At 37.2% G+C, this 11,423-nt stretch overlaps 1 protein-coding gene across 1 annotated transcript; it reads left to right on the forward strand.

The window, feature by feature from the left end:
* Window positions 1-3,225: 3,225 nt before the first annotated feature.
* LOC149828400 (small nuclear ribonucleoprotein SmD3b-like) lies at window positions 3,226-10,409 on the forward strand. Its single transcript, XM_090016835.1, has 5 exons — window positions 3,226-3,464; window positions 8,863-8,915; window positions 8,989-9,055; window positions 9,133-9,189; window positions 10,079-10,409. The coding sequence occupies exons 1-5, from the start codon at window positions 3,306-3,308 to the stop codon at window positions 10,145-10,147; spliced, it is 405 nt and encodes a 134-aa protein (XP_089872961.1). The 5' UTR covers window positions 3,226-3,305; the 3' UTR covers window positions 10,148-10,409.
* Window positions 10,410-11,423: the final 1,014 nt, after the last annotated feature.

Consider the following 11,423-nt stretch of genomic DNA (forward strand, 5'->3'; position numbering starts at 1 on the left):
TTTTAGGGTTTCCTATATACATACATATGTATGTTTATATCTATCTATCTATCTATATGTATATATATATATATATATAATGTATGCATAGATCCACAAAAGTATACATTTTGAAATTCCATCATGTATTGAAATTTTCTCATAAAATTCGTGGGTCTTACGTTTTCACTTGCCATAATGTGCTCCCCGAGACATGCATTGTCGAAGCGATCACCTGCTTGAAGGTGACGCTCTTCAATGGTATGATTGGTTGGATTTCAAACACGAAAAATTCTCTTGAGAGGAGTTTATCAAGCATATTATGAAGAGGTTTGGGCCCACAATATTGGTTAATCATCATATGAAGCTTAAAAATTTCAGGCAATGGGGTAGCTTGAATGAATACCAAGCAAAATTTGAAAATATATGCACTCTTTTGCCTCAAATTGATGATGAGACCTCTCTTGCATCTTATATCTGCAGGTTGTGAAAGTATCTTCGCATTGAGGTCCTAGCCACAACTATGAAGAATCCAGAGGAGGTTTACAAGGTGGCAAAGCTCTACGAAGAAAAGCAATGTCGGCTTCAAAAGATGCAGAAGTTGAATCGGCCAACCGATCCTCGCAATCGCTCTCCGGATGGACTGTTCGAACTGGAGCCAACCAAGGGGGTCACATCAACCCCTAAAATACAGCGGATCATGAGTGCACAATACAAAAAAAATCCTTAAGAAAGGCTTATGCTTTAATTGCAACAAGAAGTGATTTAAGTGCCAGACATACAAGTGCTACCATATCTTTTAAGTGGTAAAATCAGAATTCGAAGATGATGATCCGCTGGATGAGGAGGGGACTTGCTACAATGTATCCTACCTTGCACTCTCGGGCGCCTCTACACCTAATACCATGTGGATACATAGCTTGCTAGGCACCCAGGAGATGGTCGTGCTTATTGATATTGGGAGCACCCACAATATCATCGACGAGGGTTTAGTTAAGAAATTCGATGTAAAATTAAAGAGCACCCCAGTTTTGATATGATGGTTGAAAATGGATCATACTTTCAATATGTAGAGGTCTTCTCATATGCATGTATGCAGCTATAAGGAACAAAGTTTGTGCTAGACCTATACGTCATATCCATCTATGGTGTGGACATTATACTAGGTATGCAATGACTATAGACATTGGATGAGGCGGTCTAGAACTTCTCAACAATGAAGATGCCATTTCTTAGCGATGGAAAGAAGGTCATACGCGCTACAATGAGACCTCCAACAATAGAGAAGGTGTAACCAAGAAGGTCATTGAAGTTATCTCGGGGCACATAATGTGCCTATTTGTTCACCGCCCAAGCAATGAAGCCAAATTTTGCTTCGAATGCCATCAATGTCTCTACTAATTGGGCCGAGTATTCTAGTCGTCAAAGCCTTAATTATTCATTGGGTGTTGCACATGCAATATTCTTTGACTTGGGTGGTGAAACAATTTAGAGGGCCGTGATCACCACTTTTGGGGCAAAGTGATGCAAAGTTACGGCCTGAGATTCAGAAGATGACCTAGATTCAATGCCCAGGATCCAAATGCCACCTCCAAAGTCCAATGAGGATCGATCAATAGTTTATGGGTTCCAAGGTGGTGACATAGCAATTGAGGTAGACTCTCTAATTAAGAGAAAGCTAATTCTTTTGAGTTTCTGTCAGAAAAAGGAGAAGTCGGGACACGTGGAGTCACTAGAAAACAAGTCAATTAGTAGAGGGGGCCCACATGTAGGGGCCGTGAATTCAGAGAGTCTCCAAGGACATCCTCCCTTTAAATAACTTTTAATTAAGAGTCCTTAATTAGTTCAGTTAATTAGTAGAAGTTCTTAATAGAGTAAGAGTCCTAGCTTAAAAGGGTTATTGACTTTTCTTAATTAGATAAAGTGTAGGTTAATTAGGACTCAACCCCAACTCTCTCCATATAAGAAGGTCTGAGGTAGCTCATTTGAATTATGAAAATTGATTATTGAAGTTCTCACATCTATTTCTCTAGCTGTCTCTCTCTTCTCTCTTTCTCATTTCTCTCTACTCTCTCTCCTCTTATGACTTCTGGTCTTCCTTGGACCCCCTGCATATCAGATCTATGAAGGTTGGGCATTCAACCCTTCTTTGAAGCCCGAGCTTCTCCCAACAGTCATACCATGCATTTTGCTTATTCGATGAGTCGAGTGACCTCTTCGCATTGTAGATAATGTGTTCAAGTTTCAGAATATGTGAGACTTCATACCAGCCTGCTACAAACCTTCTAGGTACCTCTAACAACCTTCCTTAACTTTAGTCTAGTTTTTGTTAGCTAACTAGGTCCCAAAACATAAAATTACATCCTGCCAGAATTGCCCGAATTCACTAAACCAATAACCCCTGATCTCCATTATCCTATTCCTATGTTTAGATCATATCCCATACCCTCACACATGTACCTATTGTCTCTAGATCTTTTGGACCAGGGCCTCTCAGTTTTGGACAGAAACTATGCCCGAAATGCTTACTGAATCTAAACCGCACCTACCCGATTTAGCCGTTTTACCTTGTTTTTTTCGTTTTTCCCAATTTGCAACCGCAAGAAGCCTTAGACCTCTTATCCACAGTGTCCAAAAGGATTCAACACCCCCAACATGTTTACCAAATATCTCACGATCTAAAAATCTTATGTTTGATCCTCTTGAGTCAGTCAGACTTAGATTTTCCTTCATTAAAAATTTAGACTTACTTTTTGGGCTTTATTTAGAACCATCAACTTCAGAATTGTTGAAGGACCATAATAGAGAAACCACCTTGAGACTTTAAAGTGGTTCTACCGGTAGAAGCCCTCCCAAATGGATAAACTCCATTGGTGGTGACCACCACCAAGCGGTGGCTCTAGCATTTATCATAAAAAATGGCATCTAAATTTGCAAGGTTTTTGTGTTATTTTTTGAAAGATTAGAAGGCAAAATAGTTTGGTACACTCCTGCTCCCCATCCGTCTTCAAGTAGTATAAGAATCGGGTTCATAATAGTCATCAAATCCACATATACGTCCGATTCAGTATAAAAAAATCAATACCGTACACGCATCCGATTATAATCAGATATGGTTTTGACTTACCAAATCCGACTAAACAAAATCGGTTTACGTGGTACATCGGATAAAACCCGATCCGTTAATATCACTGTCTTACTTAAGTCTAAATTCCATGAGCCTTCCCTCCTTTTTACTGTCGCTGCAATACTGGGGGCAGCGGTAGGGCTTTGGGAGGGGTTTTCGGTGCCCGCAGGGAAGCAAAGAAGGAAGCAAGCAAAGGAGGATGAGTAGAAGCTTGGGCATTCCAGTGAAGCTGCTACACGAGTCTGAGGGGCATGTGGTGACGGTGGAGCTGAAGAGCGGAGAGCTCTACAGAGGCTCCATGATCGAGTGCGAGGACAATTGGAACTGCCAACTCGAGAACATCACCTACACCGCCAAGGTCTCTGTCTCTTCCTGCTCTCTCCCTTGTTCGTATTTCGTCCCTCTTTCTTTCCTTTCTTTCCCTTTTCCCTTCTCTGCCTCTCGCTAACTGAACGCGTGAACGATCACTGGTGGTTTCCCGTTCTCTCCCATGGATATCTGGCAAACCATCTCTTTGGCTACTCATCATTTCAAGATTTGTGTTTGTTTTATTGTTTGGGTCACCCTACCTATCCAAAGAACGAGGGTTAGTTGGGATTTTGCATTTTGCGACAGCACATAAATCCCAACCTACCCAATTTTGTGAAAAAATGGATGCAGGAAAATCACGGCATATTCTTTTAGGTGGTGTTTGGATGCACCCACTTATCCAAGAAAGTGTGATAAGCTGGGAAATTGCTTTTTTCGTTTATAATGCAATTTTCCAACTCATCACACATTTCAAGATAAATGGGTCCATCCAAACACTCTTAGGTTTTGAGAATATGATTTGGGTTCTGTTGATAGTGGGGAGCAGTGTGAGAGTGGAGGCTTGTAGGGATTGATCGAGGGTTGAGGTTGAGATGGGTGTTTGTGTGATATTCTTTGTGATTTGGAAATCTACAAATTAGTGGGGGTACGGTGTAAACGATGAATGGGTTTCTTCTGGTTTTCAATAACGAAAAGAGGAAGGAATGGTTCCGGGGATTCAGTGGTGTGAGTTTGGCATCAAACGACGCAATGGTTGATGTCGAAATGGGTATTTAAACGTTATCTTTATCGTGATGTGGAAATGTACAAATTAGTGGATAGTTGTGTGCCTTTGATGAATGTGTTTCTGTGGATAGAACTGTATCCCACATTTCTGGATAGGTGGGATTGTCCAAACTCCAAAATGCCCCTTTAGGGTGCCTTTGATTCGCAGTACAATCCTGCAGGGGAACACTGCGGTCCCCACACAGGTGTTGTCATGCGTTTGAATTGTATCCCGCGCATGTCCAGCATAAGTGGTGCGACTCTTGCGTTCAGAACATTTGCCACTCAGGTTGTCCAAGCGGCAAATGTTCTCCATTTCAAACACACCCTTATGGAAGAATTTGAGCTTAGGATGAGAAATTGGATTAAATTCATGCTTGATTGAGCTTCCTGAATTTGTGATAGTCAATCATCTTCAAAAGAAGGATAGTTAACAAATGTACTTGGTTGCATTAAACAACCTCCTGCTTTCACTTGACCAAGTACAAGCAGGTTATAGCTTTATTGAATAAGTAAGCAAGATAGGAGCTTGTCTTAACCAAGACAGATTCGAGATATGTTGGTAGAAGAGCTAATTTTGTTGCTATAATAGATGCAATGGTGGACAACAATGTTGTGAAAAGCATTGAGGCATAGCATAGCACTCCACCAAAAACTAAAGTGAGGCGTAAAGCGTAAGCCTCAAATTTTTTTTAACTTAAAAAGTCATTTAAAAATATCTACAAAAAAAACAAATAAAATAAATGCTTTATTGATGAAACAATAACCAATAAGAAATAAAAAATCTCAAATAAATATAAAAAAATATGATATTAACATGGAAAAGTAACATTAATGCAACAACTTGATCTATGTAAGTATCTAAAAAATAAAATATGAGTATTCAATAAAAAATTAAGTAACAAGCACTAACAATCAAATTTCTTAACATCACATCATCATCATAAAATGCATATTAGCATAAACAACCAAATGTTAGTGTATTTGTTCAAAAATCTCCAAAATGAGAATATTACAAGTTTAAAACTTTCACAAGTGCAAAAGAAGAACCCAAAAAACATAATCCTATTATATAAATTAGGGTATAGGATCTTGTATCTCGTCATTATTAATATCCAAGCTTTCAATATCATCATCTGATGAATCCATATAAACGAGTTCTCTTTTATTCTCGTTACTTGGCTCTTCATCATTTGCACTTTCTTCCTCCACGTCCTCAATCAATGCTTTTTTTTTTCTTCAATAAAAAATCATATATTAAATACTTATTGCATATAATTTAAAAAATACACTTACATTCATAGCAAATAAAAAGAATATAGTTTTACCTAGAATTCTTGATGAATTGTCTTGCTTAGAACCACTTTGTGAATCATGATGGGAAGTGGCTTCTTCAATAGGCACATGCTCAATGACGTTTATGTTGAAGTTTGGATCCAACTATGAATCCTCCAACCAATTGGGATCGCTAGGCAATACTGGATCTTCTTGCTCAACAATATACTAATCATCTGAGTCTATATGATCTAGACATATAGGGTCTTTGGTAGCCCTCCTTCTCATATTTCTCTCACTTAACTTTATATTATACATAACAAAAATCAGTGCATTCATCTTCTTTTATTCAAGTCTATTCTTCCGTTTTGAATGTACCTATAATTCCAAATCATTGATATTCAATTATAAAATAATTGAACCTATAAAAATGTATTTAAAAAACAAAATACAAAGTCACGTAGTGACACATACCAAAGAGAAGGTATTCTATTTTTTTTCACAACCCAATGCACTACACGTCAAACTTAGAATTCGAGTTGCAAAATTTATCAACTCAGGATTTTCGTGCCCAAATAAACTCCACCAATCAACTTCTTTCAAATAAAAGAATAAAAAAATGATAAAAACATTAATAATGACACAACTCCTTTGCCTTTTTAAATGCATTGATTTGTGTTGTAATTTTCAATCGAACATTTACATCATAACTAATTTTTCAACACAATCATAAAAACCACTCATAACTTCTCCATCTGGGTTGAAGTTGTCACTATAATGAAATTGAGGGTTTAAATAATAGGCAGCTGCATGCAAAAATTTATGGATTTGCAAGTCTCATCATCTGTCAATGATCTCCCAAACAGGTTTATATTTGCTTTTCACGTTACCAAAATTTAAAGCAATTTTCTCCTTTGTTCTATCTATTGTCTCGTACAAAAATCTCATAGCAGGCTCATCTGCATCCACTAATCTCAACACTTTCACGAGAGAACATAACTTTAATTAGATAAGATATAATAATCCAAAACTTATGATCATTAAGAACAATATGAGCAATGTTCTTAGCATCCACCTTCTTATAATAATTAGATCTAAAATTTGAAGATAAAAGCATTGACTTCAACTCTTTCTTTTAACATCTAATACTATGAAGCGTGAGATATGATGTGGCAAAATGAATGACGGCTAGACATAAAAATTTTCTCTTCTTTGTGAACTTTTCAATCAAATTTAATACCCATGCATGGCTATAGATATATTTTGTAATTTTATTTATTTTTTCCATTGTATCTTTAAAAATTGATATTTTTTTAATATCTTCTAACATAAGATCCAAACAATGTATATATATATATATATATATATATATATATATATATATATATATATATATAATGAAAGAAATAAGTAAAAAATGCAAAATAAATTCTGTCAAATCATGAAATCAACATGCTTTTCTCTTTGGAGTGAAATTCAAGAGTGTGGAATACTGCAGATGAAGTAACTTATTCCTTTCAATGGAAGCGACTAGTGAAAACCTTTGATACTGCTAACTAATATTTTGAATGGAGGGGATGGGCTATGGTGATATGTTGTGTAAGTGGATTAGGAAGTTCTCTGTTCAACAAATATAGTGGTCCCAAGCAGTGGTGAATCTGGCTGGACAATTTCCATATTCATGGGATTAAGGCAATAGGATCCTCTATCCCCTTTACTTTTTGACATTAACTATGAGGGCCTTTGTTGGTTGTTCTAAAGTGTGGCAGAAGTGATCTTTCTTAAAGGAACTACCCTTTTGAGCATCCCACCATTTATATATATGAAATTTGCTGATAATGTTATACTTTTAGTTGCGATGTTAAGATAACCCAACTGTGGCCCTGTGTCTGATCATGCAGATCTTCTCTATCCTTCAGGCTTGGAAGTTAATGAGGATATCATAGTCACATGCCCACAGATATTGGCGATATTTTGATAATATCAGATATTTATATTTATCATGATAATATCTTGACTGCCGCTATTAGGTAATATTTGTGATTTGCAATCTAATGCAATGCTTAAGACCAAATTGTTGCATATTTAGGTTGTCTATCATTTTCTTTCTATTATATCAAGGATTCTTTCCTTAACCTATATTTTTTTCAATTTTTTCTGAATTTTATTTTATCTTTAAATTCCTAGATTTTCTTGATATTTGTTGAAAAACCTACAAAATCCTGATATTTGCCTCACCTATATATGGCGAAGACTGATATCTGTGACTATGGGATAAATGTGATTGTATCACTTTTAATACAAACGAGGAATGCAATAAAGCAACATCAATTATCTTTGGCCGCCCCCCATCAAGCTCTATCTATGAACTATAATGAGTTTAGATAAAGGAATCTTGAGAGTGGCACTTAGTCAGCTTTCGAGGATTGAATGCATGTGTGTGTGTGTGTGTGTGTGTGTGTGTGTGTGTGTGTGTGTGTGTGTGTGTGTGTGTGTGCAGAATTAGACTTCTCATAGTTTTTTGTCAAGCCTGGTTTATCTATTTTCCCTTCACATCTCTTATCCTTGTTTGACATTCCTAAGGGGTAAAAAATAGACTGTTAAAGATTTTATTTAAATTCTTATGGAATGATCAACAGTCATATAAGTGGCAGTCGGTCTCTTGGAGATTAGTGTTCCTCCCAACCAGATTATGTAGCCTTGTGATTAGAAGAGTGTGTCTCATGAAGAGTGGGGTTTCACGATAAATATCCTTCCAAATCAGAGTGGGTGTTGTTTCTCAAGCTAGACAGACAATGGTCTGTACTCTTGGGAAATAAAAATTTAGTGGAATTGCCTGAAAGTTGCACCTCTTCTGATTGGCATAATGGCTTTAGAATTTGGAAAGGTTAGACAAAGGTTTTACAGAAGTTTTAAGGAGAGATTAAGCCTGAAGATAGGTCAAAATTCTAGTGGGACATTTGGATAAATGATGAACCTTTAAATCAGCAGTCCTGGCCATTAAGGATGCCGAGGTGGCCGTCTTTGTGTTAACGTATCATTAATCTTTCCAAATGAACCTTTTTAGTGCTGCTATTTTTTTATGGCGCAATTTTTGTGCAAGTTCTGTACCTGAAACTAAAATTGGACATTTTACTTAGTGGCAATAATAAATACCAAGTTTTGTGTCAAAATTGGCATATCTTCTACTTCAGATCTAAGGATCGTAACTTGGATTGGTTCAAGGAGTTTCAAATGTTCATAGGTACCCATAGTTTTACTATATGTATTGTTGTGACTCATTGATGAGAAGCAAATCAGCCTCAAATTTTCATTTGCTCTCTATAAACAGAGAACCTTCATCTGAACTAAGTATCCTTTTCATGAAAATATTCATTGTATCTGCTGCTGAATGTTTTTTCTGGCAGGATGGAAGGGTGTCACAGTTAGAGCATGTTTTCATCCGTGGTAGCAAAGTCAGGTTGATTTCTTAGTAGTTGGTGCTATATTTCATTGTACTAATAATAGAGATCTCATAGAGTGAATTTATTCAGGTTCATGGTCATACCTGATATGCTGAAGAATGCTCCAATGTTCAAACGTCTTGATGCAAGAATCAGGGTATGCATAAAACTGTTTGTTCCCTATCCACTTAATTCTTGTTTAATTGGTTCACTGATTATTTGAATTTATTGCAGGGCAAGGGTTCTTCTTTGGGAGTTGGCCGTGGCCGTGCTGTTGCAATGCGTGCACGAGTAAGTCTCATAATATTTCAGTAGTTGATTAACTCCATGTTTTGATGCAGCTCTGTGGTTATCATTTATGATGATTGATGCCCTTTTTTGGGAGGAATTACCCGTTCAAACTAAACAAAACTTCAACCAAAAGTGGTGTTTCAGTTTATATTTGTGAGAACCAGTCTCATCCATCATATTTCTTTCAGGGAGTAACCCATTCACATACTCAAGATCATGAGAAACAATGTTGTCAAGATTAGGCTACTTCTTCTCTGAATTAGATTCCCTACCAATGTCTGCTGCTGGTGTCCAATACGCACACTTATTTGCCATCTCCACCGTTGGATGAATGGGAAAAATCTGCTCAACTCTTAAAGGTTGCAAAACAAACAGAAACTCACTAGGATTTGGTAGCTCAAACCACTACATAGATGTTGACAGATCTCTGAATCGGAATCAGAATTTGGTTTTTATTGGACTAAATTCCTAGGTTCATACACTTCTGATTTAATATGTGCATCCAACTTGGTGATTTGAAGGATCTTTAGAAAAGATTTCAGAGTTTGATTCTTGTAAGGTGTCTGGAATTTAGTATGTTGAAAAGTTGATTTCTTCCAGCTTGTTCATGTTGCAAGTAGTTGGCCATACTGCAGCTTCATTTTTTTATTCGTAGATTCTCTCAAAACTATCTGCTTTTTGAGGTTTTATGCAACCGCACTTGAGAGAGCATCCAATGAATGCTGCAAGATTTTTATGATGGTGGTGAATTTTGAGAGGTGGATGATTTTTGGCTCTCGCTCGTTATTCCAATCTTTTAGGATCTAACAACGTGTGTTCTGCTTCTTGGACGTCACAAGGTTGATTGAGCATGTAAAATGTAGGCCCTGATGATATCTTTGGTTTGCAGGCCCAGGCCGCAGGTCGTGGAGCCCCTGCTACTCTTGGAAGAGGTGTTACCCCACCAGTGAGGAGGTAGCCACTCAAGAATTTGCTGTGTGAATGTTATGGCTTGGTTGCAACAATCTGCTCATCCATGATCAGAAAAGTGGACATTTTTAATTTTAGACAGTAGCCTACTGTTTTTTCTGGCATTATTGCCTTTTTAGTGCGAAAGCTCCGTGTTCTGATGTCAGTACTGTAGATCAATGTTATCAGAATCAGTAACTCAACCACATTGTTTTTCCGAAACGACGCCGGGACTCAGCCGATTCAGAATTGAATGAATCGTCCTTTTTACATTTTTCATGTTTTAAAAAAATGTTCAAAAATCATAGAAAATAAAAAATGAGGAAAACTATGAAAATGCAGATATAGAGTAAATGGTTACTTACAGGGTCCCATCTAACCAATTATAAAATATGCGTTTAATGCCTAAACAATCAAACTCCTGATCAATATTATAATTATTTTAAAACCTAAAAAATAAAAATAAACCGATATATAGCCGATTTTCTAAGAGAGTGAAGAACAGGTTCGATTCTGATAAGATTGGTCCAACATTCCCTTATGGCTATCACTATAGCACCTAGCTTTTTAGGTCTATAGAATTTAGGGAAACTGATGCCTTACAACGTTCCCTTCGCTATAACAACTAACTTTTTGCATTGAATGCAGTAAATAATAGCTGATCAAAGATTTGATGACCCAAAGAATTCTCCTTTTCAACCAGATTTCCCAGTCTGCCTTCTCTTTTATTGCATCTCTAGTTCATCACCGACGGGGAGGGACTGTCATGGAAAGAAAGACGGTCCAACCCTCCATTTGGCTATGTATTGAGCCTTCTATCTTAGCTTAACTTCTATTAAACTAACCTGAAGATAAAGGAGTTGGCCTCAATCTCCCATCTTTTCTTATCTAAAAACAAGTATCTTTAATCATTGTGACCATTCTATAGCTGTGCACGGATCTGGCAAGGTAATTGCCTTTTTCAAAGAACGGATGTGTCCCTCTCTTGGAAGTGGAAAGAGGAGATGAGAGGAGGGTGATGGGAGTGGAGAAGAAAAAAGAGTGATGAGCGTGGAGTTTTCAACTAAATCCTTGTAAGGACGTTTAAAAAAACCCCATCTCCATGGAAGCGGATCAGGTCATGCTGAACATAAGCGTTTTTGCTCATGCGGACATCGTGGCCATCCCATTTGCATTTTAAAAAGCTCAAAAGTCAACAAAACCACGTGTCATTCATCTAAAATGCAAACAGACGGCCACGATGTCCGCATGAGCAAAAACACTCATGTTCAGCATGACCTGATCCG

This window comes from Nuphar pumila, chromosome 9, assembly GCF_984573655.1.
Source record: "Nuphar pumila chromosome 9, dmNupPumi1.hap1.1, whole genome shotgun sequence".
In the NCBI taxonomy this organism is placed as follows: Eukaryota; Viridiplantae; Streptophyta; class Magnoliopsida; order Nymphaeales; family Nymphaeaceae; genus Nuphar; species Nuphar pumila.

Bases quoted from the DNA above. Each gene is read 5' to 3' on its own strand.
- LOC149828400 (XM_090016835.1), top strand. From the start codon at position 3,306: ATGAGTAGAAGCTTGGGCATTCCAGTGAAGCTGCTACACGAGTCTGAG. The intron at 3,465-8,862 runs GTCTCTGTCTCT...TTTTTCTGGCAG, and splicing joins ACATCACCTACACCGCCAAG to GATGGAAGGGTGTCACAGTT. The intron at 9,190-10,078 runs GTAAGTCTCATA...TTTGGTTTGCAG, and splicing joins CTGTTGCAATGCGTGCACGA to GCCCAGGCCGCAGGTCGTGG.